Source organism: Sylvia atricapilla, chromosome 8 (genome assembly GCF_009819655.1).
Source record: "Sylvia atricapilla isolate bSylAtr1 chromosome 8, bSylAtr1.pri, whole genome shotgun sequence".
Lineage (NCBI taxonomy): Eukaryota > Metazoa > Chordata > Aves > Passeriformes > Sylviidae > Sylvia > Sylvia atricapilla.
In genome coordinates, this window is record NC_089147.1 from 12509856 (window position 1) to 12532397 (window position 22542).

The 22542-nt window shown below is 42.7% G+C and overlaps 1 protein-coding gene across 1 annotated transcript in view; it reads right to left on the reverse strand.

Annotated features, from left to right (window-relative positions):
- Positions 1 to 22542, reverse strand: part of NEURL1 (neuralized E3 ubiquitin protein ligase 1) — a 79434-nt gene that overhangs the window by 51095 nt on the left and 5797 nt on the right. The window contains exons 2-3 of the mRNA XM_066324443.1: positions 7120 to 7361; positions 2403 to 2724 (exon numbers count right to left, since the gene is read on the reverse strand). Of these exons, the coding sequence (XP_066180540.1) occupies positions 2403 to 2724; positions 7120 to 7361 (564 nt within the window). The remainder of the gene's footprint in view (positions 1 to 2402; positions 2725 to 7119; positions 7362 to 22542) is intronic.

Here is a 22542-nt window from a genome sequence, read left to right on the forward strand (position 1 = left end):
GCAGTTTTGGATGTTGTCACTTCTGGGAATATAAATGCACACTGTCCGTTTCCCTGCAGAGCGGGGATCTTGCAGTGACACAAGACTTACTGCTGCAGGTCTTTCCTTTGGCAAGTCTCATTTTGGAATTGAAGTTACATTACTGGGAGTGGGGAGGGAGTAATTCTGCAATAAACAGAAAGAGGACAGAAATGGTAAACGTTTTGGTCACATTCTTACACATAAAAGCAAATGGAGACTTTGCAGAGGTGCAGTTTGACCCTGCAACCTTACAAGCATTGAGAAAATAATGAGACTTAAGAACAAGGAACATGTTTGGAGTTGGGGGGCAATAAATCACTGAACTGGAATCTGAAATGCTAGGCTCTTCTGTTCAACATACCGCTTCAGCATCCCCAGCCTCCATCAGATGCCCTGCATGCCATACCAGGCTGAATTCGACCATATGTTTGAAGCTAAGCTATGAAATTAATTTGTCAAATCCCGGGAGTTTTTGGCAAGTTATCCTGTACTATATGTGTGGTCTGCTACACTAGAGCAGGCATGCAGAGCATAGTAATGGGAATGTCTATAGGATCCAGGGGCAACACAGCTGATGATTTCCCTTCTCTGACTTCTAGTGCTGTCTAATAACGAATGGAGATGGAGAGGACTCGGGTGGAAGCCATTTCAGCAGAGTTTCAGGCTTAAAGCCTTGCTGAAGGCTGCTGGAACAAGCTATAAATACATTTCTGAGCTCCACGCCAACTGTGTAAACTCAGAAGCTGCTTGCTTCATTCAGGGACTTCATACCCACCAAAGAATCAGGAGCCTCTTGGACTAGAGGTAAGTCAGTGGCTGGCAGAAGTCACATTTTCCTTGTGAAAGGGGATGTGGAAGATGCTAGGACAGTGCAAGGGCAGATGACAGATAGGAAATGATTTCTCGGGTGTTTTGAAAGGAAACACATAATCCAGAGTTATGGATCCTCATTAATCAGGCAGAGTAGACCTGAGGAGCCAAATCTCACAAGAACTCCCGCAGGACTTGGAGCCATTTGTAAGCTCTTCCTAACTGAACCCTTGGCATGACATTTGTCCAAATTCTCCATCCCAATTCAAATATCACCACTTTGGCCTATGAACCGTTGACTAGTGGCTCTGATTCAAGCTGATTCACAACAAAAGATAAATCTTTCTGCACCTAAAAAAAGAAAAAGCTGCTGAGAAATTCTTCAATTCCTCTGCCTTGTGCAATCTTGGGCCAGGAGTTTTTGCAACAAGGTCAGTCTCATTTCTTCATCTCCTGAGCATACATCCCTCTTCCTTGCTGTGTTGATTCCTATGGGTAGTCCTGCCACCATACTTTTTTTTAATACAGAACAGAATGCAGAAAGGAGGCAGAACTGTCAGATAGAAGTTTAATAGAAGTTTTTGATATACAGCATGAAGCTGTGTATCAGAGCTTTAACAGGCTGCATGGCAAGAAAAAGCCAGGATCTCTCTCAGCCTCTGTTCATCTCATCTTCAGAAGGAACTTCAGCTCCTGAAGGCACCATCTAACCTTTTCCATGGTGTAAAGAAGACCCATGAAACTACTGTTACATAGAGAAGTGCTGCAATTTGCCTCCCAGTAACAATGGAAAGCCAAATCTAAGGCTGTGTGCTGACACTCCTGGTCCCCCAGCAACCTTGCTGCCCTTCAGCCCTCACAGATTCTTTTCAGTTCTTCTAATATGTATAAACTCAAATAGCCCAAACTTTGACAGCCTGCACATCTTGGACTGAATCCTCATGAATGCCAAACTATCTTCATGTCACCTGAGGATGGCAGAAGACACAGGCACCCAGCACTCCTCATCCTCCAACTCCAACTGTATATCCAACCTTCAGGCTGCAGAGGACAAATCAAACTCCTCTGTGAAAACATCATCCTGGAAAAACCAGCCACAGATTCTCTCAGGTAATTTGGAATACAGCCATGTTTCAAATCTGTCCATTAAACCTGACAGAAAATCGTAACGGTGCCATCCAGGTGGGATTTAACCATAGCACATAAAATGCAATTCCCCACTTTGGCACAGGGAAAAGACAAGATGATATAAAAATAAAATCTTAGGAGGTACATGATACACTCCAGGCTATTCTCTGATAGAGCTACACCTCTGAGCAGAAATCCACTTACTCAGAGATGGCTTCTGGTGCTATATTGTAGCAGCTGTTTCCCACCTCCCACTGATGTTATATTTACATGCTAAGATTCAAACACCCACTGATCCAGGCTGAGGTCCTGAGATGCTCTGGGGAGGAACGACAGCTGTTTCCCTGCACTTGTCCCAGCACAAAGAGGGGACAGGCCGTGTCAGGCTGGCCCTTGGTCAGGGATGGCTTAGCATCCCCTCTGTGCTGGACCCAGGTACTCACCTAAGAGCTGCACTCCACGGGTGAGCCCATAGACATCGATCAAGGCCCAGAGGGGCTCTGCCGTCCTCACGCCGCTGAAGAAGAGCATGGCAGCAGAGTCATTCACCCGGTAGAAGACCCGTCCCTTCTTGTCCACCCAGAAGGCGATGATGTTTCCCTCGTTGGCAAACTCTTCCGGCAGAGCCTTGGCCCAAAACCCGCTTTGGGAAACCAAGTCAGGGCACGCGTACTTTGGCAGGGTGTCGGGGTTAATCCTCGACGGGTCCTTGGATGTAAAGCCGAGTCGAAGAGCCCCGCTCCAGCAGCATTGCTTTTTAGTGATCTGCAAAGGCAACAGCAGCAATGACACTATTGGGCACTTGAACATCAACTTACACACTACAGGCTTTATGCATCCAACACTGGTGGCCAAAGTGCAGACAACCCCACCAGACTGAGGAAACATTTTACCCACCCAACACTGCTGTAGCTTTTTCAGCTGCACACAGCAATGCTGCTGCACACTTAGGACACAATGCCCACATTTAAAAACAAATAAATCAAATTAAGTTTATGTGGATAGGTGAAATTTAATTACAGCTGCATGATGATTCATTTCTATTTATAGGGTAATTCCTTTTGGCCTAAGAATAACCCTCTCACAAAATGTGCCAAAAATGGTGACAAGACCTTTTATCTCAGCAGAGCTCTTCCCACATGGTGCTCAGATGATGGGGTCTCTCATGATCTGAGAGAAAAGCTCCAAAATCACAGTTTCCACCACAGGGTTTTCTGGGTTTCTCAGGCAAGTAAAAGACAGTCTTTCCGTTGTTTAACTTGTCATATTGGATGACATATTGAAATCACAGCCTTGCAGCAAAGAACTTGTGTGTGGGAAAGCACAATATAGAGTATTTGACTTCGTTAAATACAAAATTTTGAAGCAACAATAGACGTTCTCTTATGATTGGGAAAACATACATATTTCAGCTGTGAATGGTGTTTTGCAAAATATGTTGTGCATAAGTACACCGTAACTTGTCAGTAGGCAATTACTCAGTGTGTCTGGGGTCAGGAACATCTGCTATAGTTTTTGGAATGGTTCATGTGTCATACTCATCCTTCTGCACCTGACAGACAGCTGGACAAAGGATCACAATTACCTCCACAGTTGTCAGCTTCTACTCATAAGAACTGAGCCCTGGCCAGTAGTGGATCTGTGGGAAGCAGGCATCAGGTCCCAAACACAAGCAGCACATTGAAATAACTATCCAGTTATAAGGTCTCTTTTTTCTTCCCATGGAAGCAAGGAGCCTTCCAGAGTTAGTGTAATCCTCAAACGACCTTCTGCCTTCCTCCTTGGTGAAGTTTTTCCTCTCATTCTACTGTTCGAGTATGAACCTGCTAGGAATTGCTCCTCTCAAAGGGGTTCAGCCTGTCAATATCCAGACTATGACATGCAAGATCTAAGGATGCTGGATCCAACCTTGATGTGGGGCCAAGACTGTTCCTGCATGCCAGTGGACACACAATCACTGTATCTGTTCACACTTTGAACCTGCAGCAAACACAAGAGCACTTGAGATTGTCGTCTTCCATCAGTGCCTCAGCAGCCTCAAGCAATTCCACAGCTGGCCACAGGACAAGAGCAGAAACACGGATAGGTACCACCTAGCAGATGCCACACAAAACTTGTTGCCTTTCTGTAATTTCATGCTCTGCCAAAGCACTAATGGCTCAGATGAATGGCAATGAGACTGAACTGTCCAGGATTTTGTTCTCAGAAGCCTGGGAGCAGCCCCACATGTCTCAGCTCGGAGGCATAGAATTTTCACCAAGGAATTCTACAAGACATTTTCTTCGGAGTTCTGAATACCCTGCTAATCAAATTTGTAAATACTGTGTTTTTCTTTTACATATTCCTCTCTAAGGCAAATCTGGAACATGTGCCCTTGGGGTCACAATAATCTTACAACAAAGACATTGTTCAAAGCCTAGAGATTTCTGTTTTATAAGTAAAGTATCAGAGAAAATAACTCAGAGCTCAGAAAAAAGTTATCAACAGACAAGTTTTCGGTTAAGGGAGTGCTGCTCTTTATCCCTACTTAGTCCACCCAGGCACCTAAACTGTTTACATGAAACACTTGAGCACTGACCTCAGTCCCAGGAACCATGGGAAGTTCCTGCTTGTGGAGTGGACACTGGGATGACACTCAAAAGGACTGAAGCAGATTTGCTATTTTATATACCTGGCCAGGGTGGGATGGCATCACACATGTCCCCAGTAGAAGTGGGGTTAACAGGGTGTGCACACAACAAAACAGGGAAATATAATACACACACTCCAAGAAGAAGCCCGGGTTATTTTTTGCAGCAAATTTACTGCAAGCCCTAAAAGCTTTCGGGTCTAAGATAAATATGGCCTCATTGTCATTTGTACAATTCAGTCTCTTGCCAATACTTCACAGCAATCACAGGCAGCGTGAAGTAAATATTCATATGGTAATTGAGGCTGCACATGTTCCATGTATTAATCAGCACCTATAAACAGTTCTCAATACAGTCTGACCACAGGCAAACTAATACTCAAATTAAAATCAAGTATAAAGCCTGCCAAGAATTAGACACAGCTGGACAAAGGGTACACAGTTTTGCTAAAAAAGGCAACAGTTAATGATGGACCAAATTCTCTTTTCAGCAGCCACCGCTAGCAGAAAGCTTGGGAGGTCCACCGGGTACCAGGAGGGGAGGAAAATACAGAATTAACATCCGAAGTGCTAAACCATTGCTGCTTTCACAGATCCAAGCTCCTGATCTTTACTGCCCAATGCTATCTTTGAGAAACACACTTCCTAGAAATGCCTCAAATTACATGGAAGAAACCATACTGGAGCATTTTTCTCTGAGGGTGCTTGACAGCCATATTCCCAGAGCTGCAAACTAATGTCAGAATAAAACCTGAGATACAACAGCTAATAAGTAGAATGAAATCTCCTTACTGCTTTCCTCAATTTTCCAGAGGGAGTTGGATGACTGGGTTCATGGTTAGTCTGTGGCTGGTAAGAAGGTCTAAGATGCTGTTTTCCACAAGCACAAACGATAGCGAGGCACTTACAGGATGGACGAATCATACAAAAGTAAGGATGTTTTCACATTCCATCCCTCCCTAGAGCACAAGTTCTGCTAAAGCCTGTTGATGAGACCTTCCCATTGGAGTCAGCAGGAGCTGTGCTCATAAATCTCTTGTGCAGATTTGCATGCATATCCTTCACAAACATTATGCAAGCTAAAATCCCAAATACACAGAGATAAACAAGTGTGAATTTCCAGAGATAGCTACCTTGTTTCAGAATGAGGAAGAAATAACCCAGAACCTTTGCCTAAACCACTAAATCCACTCAAATCTTTGATGGTGTCTTCAGAAGTGAAATGCTGCTTTCATCTCCTCCCAGATTATTTGTCACAGTTGTTTGTCCAAACTGCTGGCCATCCTGGGAAAAACCTCATTAGGCAATGTGAGAGATTCCTGCTGGGCTTCCAGCCTGGATAGAAGCAGCAAGAGCTCCACAGGAAGCATAACAAAACTGTAGTGGGGATTTTCTATCTCTGGGCCTGAGCCTGAAATCATTTAAATCTCCATGTATTTCCAGAAGAGGCATGTCCCTCATTCCTTGCTCCTTTGCTGGCTGTGAGGGAAGAGGCAGGAAAGGCTGATATGCTGCTGTAGGACTCAGCACTCCAGGTCCTCTAGAAATGGACAACAGCAAGATCATTCAAACAGGTATCTGTATGCTGACAAACCTTCTGGAACACTCCTTCTGCACAAATGAAAGATTTGCAGTCAGATCATTCATGTGGGCCATGAACTAAAGTGCCAAAGAAGATGACCCATTTTGTGCCAATAAAGGCGTGAAATCAGCTACGAACGGAAAAATGTAGTCCCATAAAGTAGAGAACATAGAGATTGGAAAGTATCTGTGAATGAAGTTTCAAGGGTCCCAAGCTCCTTAAGGTGCTGATAATCTGAAAAGTGCTTCAGTTCCTAAGGACATGGAAGAATTTCTTCATCAGAAAGCAGCTCCTGGTGCTCGTGGAAGCATTAGAGGAGTTTTAGAGGAGCTGGATTTCCCATGCCAGCTGCAGCATTGCATGGTACCAAGGGTACAAACCCCATCCTCCAGGCTACCACAGACAGAAAGGAAGTGAAATCAGCCTGTGCCAGTGAGAAAACATGTGATCCCTGCAATGTTCTCTCCTCTGATCTTAATGCTATCAGGTGACTGATTCAACAAAGCAGTTAGCAGACCCCCAGAAAGATTCTTTCCTTAGACAGCAACAGTGATCATGCTGACTCTCCTTTCATCCTTTCCTCCAAACTCTTTTGTTTTTCCTGCCAAGCATGTGAGCAAGAACCTTCACTTCTAGGTCCTTTTTGACCTCTTATCTCCTGGCTGTCCAAGCAATCTCAATTTAATCTCTTGTACTTGTCTGATGTCAATGTAGGTATTTTTGGAAGGTGGATTTCCCTTTTGCTCTCAGTTTCTACAGCGGTCTGTACCTGTGGCTCCAAGAACTACAGTGACAAAAGCAGAAGTACCAATGAAGACTGCAGATCTTCAAGTCCAAGATCAGGCTACTTGCTTTTCAAGGAAGGGATAAAGATCTGCTGCAAGGACCAAAGCCTGGTACATCCAGCATTCATTCCCATGGCAAAAAAGGGAAAGTATAATTTACTCACCTTAAGCCTGACTTGTTCATAAATAACAATGGGCCTGTTGCTGAAGGTAATGGCATTGCAGAAGCTAGCCTGGCGCTTCACTGCCTTCTGTGTTGCGTCCATGATGATCTGGGATCCCTTCGTGTGAGGATGGAAAAGCAGAGGGCTGATGGAGAGAGTTCCACATTGTGGGATGGGGAGACAGTGCTTCTGCTTGTGGTGGCATCGGTGGGAGGAAGTTGAAAATGACCCACTAATGGAATCTGAAAGCAGAATAGCAGAATGGGGAAAAATGGGATTCAAATCTACTGTGAGAAATATGAAAATTTTCAATGCACATACCCACACCTGCACCCACCAAAACAAAAACAAAAACAAAAACAAACAAACCAAAAAAAAAAAAAAAAAAAGGAAACCAAAAAAACTTAGCCAAATCCTTAAACTGTAAACCACTGATGGATTTTAGAGCATCTTCAGCAATAATTAAAGACTGCAAGGATACTGAAGATTCCTGTCCGGACAATCTGACAGTACGGAGCATGACATTAGGAGTGCACCTCAGCACTGAAATCACAGGCCACTTGAGGCCACAGAGCAGGAGAAAACACAAGAATTGGTTCTAAAACTGGAGCAAAGCCTTTGTGAAGTTGCTGTATCTAAGCAAGGGAACACCTTGGGAACAATCTTCCACTTCCAGAGGACTCTTACTCAACTCGACCATTTGTCTCCCTTGCACAGCAGCTCCATTGATCTTTGCCTCCATGTGACTCTGGATGCCCTATCCACTCATGCCATGTGCCAGCTCAGGGAAACACATTGCTAATTTATACTCAAGCACCACTCAGCAGTCACCCACCTGGATCTTTCCACCAACTCCCATCCAGTCTCCTCTCTCCTCCACTGATAAGAACCTCAGAACCTCAGCTGAGATCCCACATGTCATGAAGGCATTGATCAGCACTCTATCACTACAGTGAGGAAAGGTTAGAGGGAGAAACGCTGTGAAGGATGGAGGAGATGAGGTCTTTCTCCATTCAAGACTCTACAGAAAGACTTGACACAGGATCAGTAGTCATGACAGCAGCTTTGTTCCTGAACAAATGGACAGGCACGTTTCTTTTCAACAGGGACCCTGTAGCAGTACCAGCTCAAAACAACCACTCTACTGAACACAAATCATCTGCTTCCTTTTCTTTGTTTTGCACATACACACTACATCATGCACATATGTTTGGGAGGAAATACTCCTAAATTTGGAAACAGAGTACCAACAGAATACAGGACTATTCTATGACAGACTGAAGGACGCTACAAAAGCAAACATGCTCTTAAGAATGTGCCAGTTTGTGCTGTGGAGATGCATGACTAAAGAGTACCCTTTGAACACAGAAACTATAGAAACTAAGTATCTATCTTCTTCACACAAATTAATTGCTCACTGCTGTGTCTTTCTATAGTTACTATAAAATAATGCTTTCACTTCTAACACAACTCTTGGTTTTGCAATAAAATGTCCAGACCCTCTTCCTTCCAGCCTTTTGGGTAGTCTTAGCTTGTAACTACACAAAGCTGTAACAGCACATCCTCAGGTTGAGTAACTATGAGCAGAACTTAAAATGCTGAGTTCTGATGAGAACATTATAATTCGACTTCAGTGGCTGTAACTCTGGCCTTTTCATCTCCTAGCTGGGTCTTTTTTCCTCCCATTTTCAGCAAGAGCTCTGTTCTGAAGGAACAGGTAGGTCATACAGCAGAGCTGTTACCTTTAAACATTTTCATTAATGCTTTATGGGAGAGATTAATCCACTCAGAGATTTTGATGCTAAAAGTGATGTGGAATATGTCAATTTCCTTCTCCTATTCCTTACATGTGGAAAAAGAGAAATAAGGTGCAGGGTACTGAGGAAACGTAGAGGTTAACCTGAGCAGGCAGGTCATGGAGGGAAACCTTTGGGAGGAACAGACTGCACGAAAGGGGAGCTTGACAGAGGAAGGATGCAGGAGCTGACATGAACCTGACCTTTTTCCCTTTGGAAAGGTCACTGCTGACCTGGGGTGGTGCACCCTGGCTTTCCCCACAGATCAGATTGAGTGGTCAGAAGACAATACAAGCTGCAGCAGACCCACAGACAGAATCTTCTCAGGGTACTGCCTAAAACCTTTTTAATTAAAGACTGTTTCCTACCCCAAAGAGCAAACCACGTGTGGATGTGGGGACAGCAGACACCCCACTCACACAGCACAGCAGAAAAGGTCTGCCCCTGAAAGGGTATCCACACAGCCTTTCCAAAGCTGGGTAGTTAGTAGCAGCACAGGGAGGAAAAAAATCAGCTGAGATAAATGCTTGTAATCCTTACCATTTCTTGAGCTGGACCCATAGTTTTAAAAATTAACAGCAAAATACAGCATAACTAGTTACACTGATCCTTTATATTTGTTAATAAAAAGCTCAGAAGGTGAAAACATATTGAAATTGTTGTGCTAGGCTCTGCAAGAGGATTCTTAAAAGCACAATTTGAAATACAGTTTACTAAAAATAAACATTAGCTTAACACCAGTGGAAACTTGAAAGGGGTTGCAAACCTTGTTTTCTCACATGCAGCCTGACACAGGGCATGTGCACAGAAGAAAGAGAACCATAAATTAATGCAAATCTTCACTGACTTTAAAAACATGTTTGCTGCTCTTGAGGGAATAAGAAATAATGTATCTCCAGTCTATATCCAACTCTCCCTGAGCCTGTAGGATAACAGTGAGCCTGTCAGATTGCTGTCACTACAGTAAAATACTCATGTTTGCATGGCAAGATGACCAAGAAGCCAAAGGAAAGCTTTGATCCTCCGCAGGAAGAGACTATAGCTTTGCAAGTGTTGGGGTATTCAATTATATAAATGCAAAGGGTTGAATCCAGAGTGCTAAATCCAAATTGAAGACCATGTTGGGTTACACTTTAGTGAATTAGGGAAATATCTACAAGGTGGATCTCAGCCAGCTGGTCAGATCTAGCATTCCCATCCAAGACTCCAAAAGAAGTCAAAGCCAAAACATAACTTATTTTCATCTGTGCTATTTTAGAGGTGACAAGATGTATCAAGTGACTAGGTTCATGTATAGTGTAAGATTTTCCATTTAAATTGCAAACTACAAGACAAGAGGCAGGTGCAGACAAACCACATCCATGTGAAAGGAGATAATACCAGTCCTTTTTTTTTTTTTCTTTTTTTTTTTTTTTTTTTAACCTGAAATGCAAAGTTGTCTAAGTTGTCTTTACAGTAAGTGATATGAAAGACAACAGGAGTGGTTTTATAGCATCTGTGAGAAGCCTCCCCTCACCCAGTAAAACTTGGGCAACAGAAGCTGGAGTTGTTTGCAGGGTGATCTGCAATGGATCCATCTTTCAAACCTGACTGACAAGGGGTGGGAAGGAGCCCTTAAAGTGAAGAAGCTGATTTTTCACTTCATGAAGAAAAATTACATTAGTTGAAGAGATGCAAAAAAGGGCAGGAAAATAGGTGCAAGAGATGAAATTTGTAATAAATACAAGCAAGACTTTGTTTGTCAAGGGCAGAAGAGATGACTTCAAAGCTTCAGAACAGAAAGGAAAGGAGAAAGGCTGTGTCCTGAATATGGGATAGCTGCAAGTGAGATCTGCAAGACTCATGATACTGGTGTGTTTGAGGGCATTTAGGAGGATGAGCTGAGAGAGACACCGGCATTTCCTCTGTCTCTCTGCTCAGCTGGGATGTGCATTTGCTCTCTATCACTTGCAGTGCTGTAGCTGAGGAGCAGAGGCATGTCCTGTCCAACAAGATGTACGGAGCCAGCAGCTTCTGCAGGAGTGCCAGGCAGTGACCTGGGAGTGGGGCTTTTTTAGCAATGCAGCTGAACACCTCAACTTAGGAGTCCCTGGTCAGAACCTGGATGTGAGGCTTTAAGAAGCTTGCTTGAAGACAATGCTGAGGCTCTTAACTATCAGTAAGAGTCAGGAGTGTGACAACTTTTGTAAAGCTTGAAAAAAGTAGACAAAAGAGATGAGGAGAATATAAGCCCTGATTCAGTTATAATAAGCCTGAGCTGTTTGTAATATTTTATTTTTTTAAAAAGGCAAACTACTCAGAGCAAAAGTTTAGGCTGGTCAAAGTAGATTTAAGTGCTACAGATGAGAAATAAATCTGTTAATTGACTATAGGAAGGATAAGGCTGAACTAATGTTTGTTGTTGAAAACACACAGAGAGATGAAAAGATGTCTGTGTGCAAAGCCTAGAGAAGACTCTGCCAGATGAGGGAAGGAAGGTGAGGAAGACCCTCAAAATGCAGGAGAGGCAGAAGAGGACAGCAGGGCAGGACTGAGCTGGGGAGGCAAACCCTCACACACACCATCTCCAGGGGGAGCAATGCAGCTGATGGCTCTGCAAGCACTTAAAAAATACCAAGCCTGATCAGGTCCTTTTCTTTGTTAAAGAATAGATGATACCAAGAAGAAAAATGTGAATATAGTACTATATGCACACAAGACTTTGAGAAGAAATGTCTTCCCCTTATAAAGGAATTTTTAAACTTCAGATCTTCAGTTACAATGCTGTGTAATCATTAACCATCTCCTGGCCTCTGATTGGGCAGTGTTTACTCAATGTTTGTCAGTCATTTCCAAAAATTCAGTTACTACTGTGACACACCACTCCACCTCCCATGGACGCAGCCCACCCTTTCCAGGTCCCTCTCTGCCCTCTCCCCATGCAAATCCCCCCGAGTCCATGTGGACCATAAGCCCACTAAGCACATAAGAACAGCAGAGCATAAGTAAGCAGCCATATGCTCCCGTCTGCCAGGTAAGGAGAGAGGGCTGAGCAGCCCCCTTGGAAGCTGCTGGGCAGGAGAAATTGCCTTGGGAGCTGCACTCCCGGGCTCCAGACAAATCCATGGAAAGGAGAGTGACATCCCTGCATCAGCAGCAGCCACTTCTCCCTATAGTAACTTCCAGCAGCTCCTCTGATCCACGGCAGAAACAACTTCCACGTGCAATAATGATGTTTTTGACAGCAGAGGGGCACTTCTGACCTTATTCTCTTTGTATCTTGCTGATCCTGCATCTTTATTATTCTTACTATGGCTTACTAACTTCTTATTGTAGGCTGATGTTGTAAGTAGAAAATGAGAAGATCAAAGTAAAAAATCGTGCTCTGGAAGCATCTAAGATTTCTTTCTTGATTTAGAACACTTTTGCTCTGCTGCGATCAGGTAGGCTCTGACAGCAGTCTAATGAGAACTGTAGTAATATATTTATGCCTTCTAACAAAAGAAAGAAAGTTAAGTCTAGTTAAGTTTATGGTCTAGGGATGTTTCAAAAATTCTGTTAATCCTTCTCCTGCAAATGTGCAGTTTGGTAATCTTCTCTTTTCTAATATCTTTTCTCCTGATGCTTCAGGAGAAATAGAAACAGCTTGCCCAGGGTGATGGCTGATCTGTCTGTGCTGCAGATGGTAGGACATAAGGAAGAAAAAAACCCAGAACTTTCCATGCTCTGTCCTGTTGATAATCCTTATCTTCTCAAAGATAAGCCGATACACTGTCGGCCATAAGATTACACAGAATTTATAAGTTATGTTTGCTTTTCTGACTCACTGCATTAACAAACCCACTTCTTGCCATAGCTCCTTTTCCAAATACTGCCTAGTTGGGATAAGCCATTGACATCTCCCACCTACTGTAACTCTAGTTACGCATTTCCTTAGATAGATCAGAACAATGCACTGAACATGTTACACTTTCCTTAACATTACAGAATTCCTCCTAATTTATAATCATGTAAACCAAGCCAAAGTAGTCATTGCAAACACTGAGCTTAGAGTGGTGTTGAGATGAGGGCCAGCAGCCCTTCATCCCTCTCTACACAGGTCCCAGGATACAGAACCAACACAAACCTTGCACCCACTTTTAACCCAGGTCTCACAGTCACAAGTGAGTGGGTGCTGCCCCCACAGTGCTGCTTTTCCCCTTCCCCTCCTGCAACACTGGGCACAGCCGTGATGAACAGCAAAGCTGCTGCCCCAGAGGCAGCCCTGTCTCATGGCACAGCCACAGTCAGCAGAGCAGCCACTCTCTGAGAGTTCACGACAGTTCATACTGAAAAAATAAAAAAAAATAAAAAAGTAGTGAAACAAAAGCAGAGCCCAAGTGCAAATACTTTACGGCTGTGTAGTATTTCCATGCACTACAAATCAATGTAAAAGATGTTTTCTTCAAGGGGCCTCATATAGGCTGTGTTTTTAAAATGCATTCCCTTTGCTAAATATAAATCAGTAAGAGTTTTTGTTCTTCCAAAAGATTAGCTAGCCTCAGTATTTTGGGATCTAATTCTGGAATACTTGTTGAGGTGCCAGCATTCTCTTCCAATTTAAATACAGTTTAATGGAAAGTCTATGCTGGGCACATTTTCCATCTACAGTGTAATAGCTTGAAAGTCTGAATACCGAGAGTTCACCAGAAACAGAGGTAACCTATCGAGATTAAACTTCATTTATTTGTCAGGGTTAGAAAGGATGTGGGAGCAAAGGAGAGCAGTAGAGACAAGCAAATGGATCTGCAGAACCAAAATCCAAGAGATGGTAGAAATGGTGTAGCCTACTGACAAGGCCATGCAAAGAGAATTAGACAAGCTGTGGTTCTGAACTCAAGCAGCTGAATTTGCTTTGAGTTGTATCTGTGTAAAATCAAAGCTGGGCCCCCAGACTCAAGATGCTGAATTTAGGCTTACATCAGGCTACTCTCATTGCATATTTACAACATAATAGGATGCTTTTCTTTTCATCAGTGGAAAGAGACAGGGTATTTCATGGACTATATCTGAATTATGCTTCTTATCTGGATTATCAGCTGGAGGATGCTTCCATATCTTGAGTGTCTTGCTTAGCACAGCTCCCTAATCAGAGACCACCTCTAATCAAGAAAGACATGTGCTGGGATGAATGGTAGAGCAGTGGGAGAGCATCTTCTCTTACCCAGCTGGAGAGTTTAGATTGTGTTCAGTACTACATATCATGAAGTTTTACGCTGTAATGCCATTTCTAAAGACTCCCGGAAGACAGTTTTTCTTCTATCATGCATGACAATTACATTTGGAGTGTGCCTTTTTTCTAAAATAAAACATCCATTTAGAGTCACTTCAAGATACTGTAAAGTTCGGTCATTTTGTGTGGTCTTGTTTGAAAACACAGTGCTCAAACCATTCTTGTTTCACACCCTTCCTCCTGAAAGTCCCCTGCTGTTTTTCCTTGCAGGGTCTCTTGAGAGCATGATTGCCAGGAGCAGCTCCCCACCCCATCCAAATTTAAACTTGTGAGGTGCAGTGATCTTTTGCAAAAATCATCTGGTGTTGGTGTGCTGATGTTCCCAAACTCGGGTCCCTGCTATCTCCTTCCTGTAGACTGGCAGCCGTGGAAACACTGTCATCTTTTCTTTCTGATCAACTGAAAAATCCCTTTTTCAGCATCAGAAAATTGTGCTGCTCTCTTTGCTGTTAGTCAGAACAGTCTCCAAACTATTTCCATCCACATCAGTTACCCAAATGTCAAAGATTTCCATTCATTATTAAGTCCAAAAGTAGTTCTAAAGGGAAGTTCTTTAAATATACATCTACTCAGGGTCACCTGGCTGCTGTTTATGCAGGGGGGTTTTGTAGGGTTTATGTTCTTGTGAAATGGAATATGAAAGTGCTTACAAAGGAAAAATGACCTGAATCTCTAGTCTTGCTCAACACTGACTAGACCCAAAAGACATTGATTCCACTGGCTTTATTTCCTGTTTGGCAGCAAATAAATCCTTAAAGTAAGTGGTTATTTGAGCTAGCAACTTATCAGGCAGGTCAAAATTTACTATTACTTTTACTATTTGGCCACATTCAATATCCTCTTAAATATTTCAGGATTATAGGAGCCACATTTTTTTTTTAATTCTTCCTTTCCACTCTCTCTTCCTCTGTCCATTTCTTCTTGAGGAAAACTTACATAACATACAACCTTCCTCTCTGCTTTCTTTGCCATCCCTTCCTCCTTCTTCCTCCTCCTCCCTTGTCACAAGTATTAAAGTTTCTCAGCCACTTCTCTCTTTCAAGTCGTCCCTTTCCTTCACTGGCCTGACTTTATCCAGCACATTTCTCTCTCACTTAGGTTTACTCCTTTTTTTTTTTTTCAATCTCTTGAACTATTCTGGTTTCTTCTCCTCATGCTTCATACCTTCTCATTTAAAAAAAACTCAAACAACTCCCCATCTCCTAAAGCACAACAGGCCCTTGTGATTAACTAAGGCTCTCCAGTCTCACAAAGTTATAAAGAGATGGATTTATTTTGGCAGACCACTAGTTAATCTGTAACATATTCCTACAAAGTAACTTGCACTGGGTACTAAATGAGGCAAAAGTTTGTCATCAAAATGGCTTTTTTTTTTTTTAGGTACATTGCTGGGATGAAAGCACAGAGCTCCATGCCTGACTCCCACCACCAGCCTCTTAAACTCCCAGTGCACCTGGCAGAGCCAGCACGGGCCCAGATGTAAAGCTCCCAGGGCAGGGCACCAGCCCTGCTCTCCAGCAACTTCAATGCACAAATAGAAATTATAAAAAAGAACTTTTGCCCAGACCAGGGAGGACTCCAGTAGCATTAGAAGTGTTAACCGCTACACCATTAAAGTATTACTTTTTTTCCAGGCACATAATATAAGTACTGCTGAGGCAAAACCAGGAGAAAGGGCAACATTTCTCCCTTTACGCAAGAATTTGGCCCTCTATGCACACATTCCTTCATTAATCTGCACTTTCTGTACCACAGTCACAAGTGGAATCTAAATTACTGACCTTCCCACTCTCATCTGGCTCTGCAGCACATCGCCCGCACCAGTTTCAACACCCTTTACCAGTAAATAACTCTGTTTCTTTAGCAGACCAGAACTTGAACTTGGACCACTGAATTAAAACATGAAACTTCACCAGCCGTAAAGTTACAGCCTATTTTAACAAAAATAAACAGTATCGCTGGTGCTTATTCAAAGAAGGAGTGTGAATACTATTCCACCATCCTTCCTAGCAATTCCCACGCCAGACCCATGAAGTTATCACTTCACATTTTGCTACAAACAGCTGCTGGAACAGTCCATACAGTAACTTGCTTTCCTTAGCATTTGTCAGCCAGAGAAGACCAAGGGTCTTGAATCCTTCTTGCCTGAGGACAAGAGTACATAGACCTGTTTTGTTCTTCAAAAGTCATCCTACCTGCTAGCCACCACCTCATGCTGAATCTCACAAAGACAGAAAGAAGAGATGAGTCCTGCCCAGAACTGTTTACAGGTTGCATATAACAAAAGAAACAGGAATAAGAGGAACATAACTTTGTAAACAAGCATATGTTTTATGTGATTTTATGGCATTTAAATGAATCTGTCAGGACCCACGCTGTTCCATACCCATGGCCAGTACTATTCCTTGCCCCAGAGGACAGCTGGAGGTGACTCCACACCTCTTTTGTCACCACAACAGCACATGGAAGTTAGTTCTAGTCCTCTCTGATTTGCATAGGCAAAAATACACTTCAAACTAGAAGCTCCACACCCTTTCATTATAAGCTCCCATAGAATCCCCTCAAACCTCCATGATTATTTTCTAATGACTTGGGTAACAGAGTCAACCCCTCAACTTGTTTTGTAGAGGAGGCACCCCCATGTTTCCTGTGAGAGCACACCAAGGAAATTCTGCCACCCCTGGCTTTGAAATTTAACATCAGTGTGTACAAACAGGAAAAAAACTTCCCAGCAGCTTTCATCAATTTCATATTGCTGCAGATTTACTTGCATGACCCTTCCTGACACAGATGACCAGTTACCATTTACTGAAGCTGGGTAATATACAGCAGGTGGCACAGGAGGAGCATCATGAAGATGAAAGAAAGTCATCATGAAGATGACTGCATTTCTAAATAGCTGAAGGAAGAGAGATGGGCTAGAAAAGCAAGCCAGCTTGGCATGGGAACAATGCACTGTTTTACAATTCATGCAGAAGGACATTTTTGCATATTGATGTATTGATAAGAGTGAAAAGAGGAAGAAATTTGATGCCACACGAGTCAGAGCATTGTTCCTGATGAAGCCACATTCGTAGTGTGACTGCCTTGAAGATCACATGGGAACTGGAAACAAGCCGAAAGGGCTCAGGGGACTTTATTCTCTTGGTGGAAAGACACATACACTATTTCAGAAATGCAAGGAGCAACTAAATGCGGAGACCAACTCATCCATCCATTTTCCTTGCTTTTTTAGCTTAAAAAAAATAGTGTAACATCCTTTAGTCAATATTCAGATAAGGGGCATTTCTTCTGATAAGAAAGATCGGTGGAGCTTTAATTCTTTTAGGGGTTTGCAGTTTGTTTGGTTTGGTTTTTTGGTTTTTTTTTTTTTTTTTGAGTACATAAATGCTCCTGTTTTTCTGAGCCACAGCACTAAATAATAATGTAATAAGCACCACAGTGCATCCCTGACAGATGCTCCTTCCTGACAGCACAAAGAGATGCAGCTGTTGAACAGGAGCCTGCAAATCCAGACCTCTGGGCCATGAAGCATTTCCCTGATTAGTTTTCTGCACCCAAGAGCAGATCTCAATTCCGAATCTGAACCTACTGCTGTAATAGACAGAGGAAAAACACAAAATATTTGTTATCAAACCGGAGTTGCACAAATCCCAAACCACTATCAATCTGTATTTTTTTCCCCTAGAGGTACATTTCTAAATCTCTGGAATACTGACGTTATTACAGGTAATTTGCCCATATTTACACTTTATTACAGTTGCTCACATAGTACTACACACCTCACTCTGCACTAACTGAGCCAGCAGTACCAGCCACGTGTGTATCACAAAATTACTGCTTCTGCCACACCACTAAAGACAAAACTGATAAAGTCTGTCCACAAGGGTTAAAGCATGGATTTTCCAAAGCACAGCATTAAGACAAGATGGGAAATGTGTATTGTCCTGTATACATATAGCAAATAAATCTCAAAATATTCCAGTTATCAAATGCTAAAGACCTTCTGAATCTCTAAGGAACTACTTGTATAGTGGTCAGTCTGGAGCTGCAATCAGCTTGGGATGAGGCAGGACTTGGAGCCCCCAGGGAACAGCTTTGCTGTATGAGGGCTCGGAGCAAAAAGGTCTCTGTGGGATAACTCATGAGTGAGTAAAGAGAGGTCAGGTAGCCACTTGGCAACCAACAGGATAGAAACATCTCCCAGCAAAATGGGTAAGATTACAGAATCTCTGGCGAAGAGCGCAATGAGAGCTACACACACCTCTGTAGGAAAGATGCAGGGAACTGAAATCACTGCATCTCCATTTTCAGGAATTAATTTCTAACGTGATGCAATATCCTTTGTAGCATCCCAAAGACAGCACTGCCCACTTTCCTACTTAAGCCTGACTGCTAGAAGCCATGCACAGAATAGCACAGGCCAAAGAGAGTAAGATCATTTCACAGTCAGCAACCATCCAAAATCCAAGTGTTGAGATACTTAGACAATACCAAGATATTGAATCACCCACCCTTGCTCAAGCGAAAATGCTATGGGCTGTTCAGAAAGGAGAAAGGTTTTCCCAGGAACCTTGTCACAGCCATGCTTCTTGATCAAGGTCTCTCTGGCCAATTCTGCAAACCCACTGACATACAGGCAGATTAAGAGAAGAAGAACAGCAACTCCTACCATGCTGTAGCTCCAGTTCCATGTGAGATCTCTATGGGACCAGCACCCTTCAGTACTCCCAATCTTACATTCCTTCTAAGCACATTACTTCACTCAGAATCATAAAACAAGAAGGCAATACAAATTATAGTCTCTTACCCTTCAAAGATGAAAAAACAGAGGGTGGCATTGAACTAGTTTAACATAATGAGAAAATAAATTAAGCAATTCTCCTTTTGCAAGTTGCAAGAAATTCCTATCATCAATGATGACTTTGTAAAAGCAATTAGATTCTTAAAGCTCTATTTTATATTTGATAATCTGATTCTATTTGGTGTGCAAAGACAGAAGTCATTTTGATCTGGGATACTTCAGTACATTATAGATACCCATATATTTCCATCTTCCAGAGAGACTTTTTTAAAAACTTTTTATTTTTTATCTCAGTCTCTTAATAAGCTGCCATTTTTTTTCAACCTTTGAAAAATACCAATTCTTAACAACGCTTATGTCTTCAATCAGTCTTCAAACAGCCCTAGAGAAAAGTAAGGTTTTATTTAAAGTACTTTTAGTTGAGTTGGTGAATATTAGAGATAGGCAAATCAGAGATGAAGCTATGTCTTTCTTCTGACCAAAAGCCTGGTCTGATGAACAGAAAATAAAATCTGGATTTATTTCATTCCAAAACAGTATCCCAAACACTCTTACCACCAAGCTGCCATTTGTCCAGTTTCTAACATTTAGGTTTCCCAACCAAAGAAAAGATAATACCATGGAGAAATTTTCCTTAAGCAAAAGATGTTTACCGGAAATCTTCTTTACTTTACAGCAGGAACCAACCCAGAGCAGAGATCGCATTTACGCCACAGCTCTGACAAATGCCTGTTGAGCTGCAGCACTTAAACCACTTGCATTTTAAACAGCAGTTTGTCAAGTGATACTAATTATTTGGGAGGTCTCTGCTCCTAGAAACGTAAACATTTCTTTTCATACCAATCACATTTTCTTTTCCGTGTGGTGCTTCCAGCAGCGACTGAAATTAAAATGGCTTCTTTGTGTGCCACGATGTGGTTTATGGCTCAAATCCCCCTCTACTCCTGCAAACAGGGGATAGCGTTGCCCTGGGGCTCTGCACAGCACCTTCCCATCCCTGCTGCTCTGTAGGCAGAAACCTCCTCTCCACAAGTGGAGAGCTCTCCCAGGATCAAACCCATCCACTTTTCTCAAGGCTGCACAGCTTCCCTTGGGCTGATAACTCAGGTCTGGGACTTGCCTGAGGATCACTTGAACTTCATAAAGCAAGCTAAGGGCTCAGTTGCTAGGGAGCACTGCAGGGAACTGACAAACAGGCTCTCGCAGGAGTCCGAGACAAAAATCCCACAACCAATTCTCAGGCCTGCCAAGGCACAGCTAAAACACAGGCACATGTTTCCTTCAAACTCCCTCCTGGTTCAATAAGTACTGCCTGGCCTCTGCTTAAGCCAGGCCACAAGCCTCAGAGTTCTTGAAAAACACAGTTTCAGTCCCATCCCAGTATCTCACAGCAGGTCTTGCTTTTACTGACGAGTCTATTGGCCAAAAACTTCCAGTGTTGTATCCATGCAGAGCCATGTGGCTGCAGAGCAGGCCCTATCACAGAGAAAATCTGGCAGTGTCAGCCAGAATAAGTTTCATGAAATCGCAGCAAGTAACCTAAAGACTTTACCAGAAGTGAGGCTAAACCAGCATTTTTAGTCACATTGAGCCATCTGCAAGTCACTGGTGGGAACTTTCTTGTTAGGGTAGTCAAAGCTGGGATCAGCCTCTGCTATTCAGGCAAACTTTATAGAGAAGCCACATCCATCCCCCTTGGGACAAGTCCTTTCGTGTTTTCCAAACCTCATCAAAGTCTCCTGTGAGCAAGTTGCTGAGCCCTGGGAGCTGACCATGCATGCCTGGGAAGGTCACCTGGCATGGACCTGCATCACACAGCCTCTGTGCAGAACCACCCCGTGAGGTACAACGTGATGGGGTGAAGTCAGACCATGGGTATGAGTGTTACCTCACCCCTCCATGTTCCCTCTCTGTACTAGGATGTGTTTACTGGTATAGGCAGAAAGGGATGTCAATTTATCCACAAAAAGAAGCTGATTTTCATAGCAAGGGCCCTTGATTTAACACAAAGATTCCTCATGAAAAAAAGTTATTTTAATTTGGTGGAGAGGGCAAGAACTTCGGATTTCTGCTGATGCTGGCTGTTAGGGAAGAGGCAACACTGTATCATGTTCATGAATGCATGCAGCTTTTATTATATGGCCATTTTACTATTTCCTTTCTTCTTTAAAACAAAAGTCCTATCAATGTGTCTAATGAGGAAAGCATGCTCACACATCTGATCAATTATCATGTCTCACACTGAGCCCACCCCATTTCAGCTATCAGGCCCATGGTAAATTACAGGAAAACCAAAGGAGTCTTCTCCCCAGCACTATCAACTGCAGTCATCTTAAATGTTGTTTTTTAAGCCAACAAACTACAGTGTCCCTTCAAGAGACAATCAAGGACAGAGTCAAGCAACAGAAATACTGATGAGAATAACTCGACAAGAGCTACAGAGAGGGTGGCTCTGACTCATTTTGGACTCGGAGAAATACATTTTCGGACTAAAGCATTGATTTAGAGGGAATAGACAAGAAGAAAAATGGCAGGACAACAATGATCATAGGGACCAACCCCAGAGCTAAGCCCAGGGACCAGCAGGGCTGAAGCACGTGCATCAACCATGGGCACGTGCACTGCAAGGCTTGTGGCTCACAGCCATACTTATATAGCTCAGCACCCTGCTGTTTCATCACTGATCCCTGACAACTCCTGAGAGCAAACATTAATTCCACCCTTTGGTTTGCTTTCACTTTACAGGAGACTCTCTTTCCTTTAAGGTTAATTTTTCAGACTGCTCTTGATGGAACTCTCTGCACATATAGATATCATAATTGCAAAATTCTTTATTGAAACTAAAGGAGCCATATCAGTTTTGAGATTATGTGTATAGAGATAACTTCTTCTTAATTCCTGCTAATGTCTGCATTGGTAATCATATTTAGTAAATTTACTTTATACCAGTAACAATATGAAATTTTAGGCTGTGGGAGTACTTGCTTTGATTAAGTATACGAATGATTCCTTAGAACATGTCAGTAGATCCTAGAAACTTTTCTGAAGAGACACCTGCTGCTTCTAAACGAATTGAATAATAGATGAATATATCACCCATAATTCTTAAGAAAATAGGAGAAGTTACGAAGAGGTAAAAAAGGATCAGAGCTAAGAATGCATTCACATTAAGGAGAGAAAGGAGCAATCCAAGAGGAGACAAGCAAGACAACAAAATCTGACAAACAATTCAGTCCTCAGGTCCCACCAGAACAGAGCATCAAAGCTGACAGAAAAGTTAATGAGAAAATGCCATGAAAGCAAAGGACAAAATGAGAACAGGAATAGTCTTTGCTTTCACCACTGGAGCAAGATCCCTACACCCAGAAACTGCCACTAATGAAAAACTCATTTGCCTTTCATAATAAATAAAGCAGGTTTCAAGTATAAACATGGTTACCCATAAAATCTCCAGATACAGAGGTCCTACACTTCCTGTCCGAAGTGTTGTCAGCAGTTGATAATGCTCTGTTATCGGTCACCTTGGGGCACTAGCAGGTGACACACAGGTCAGAGGCACACACCAAAATAAT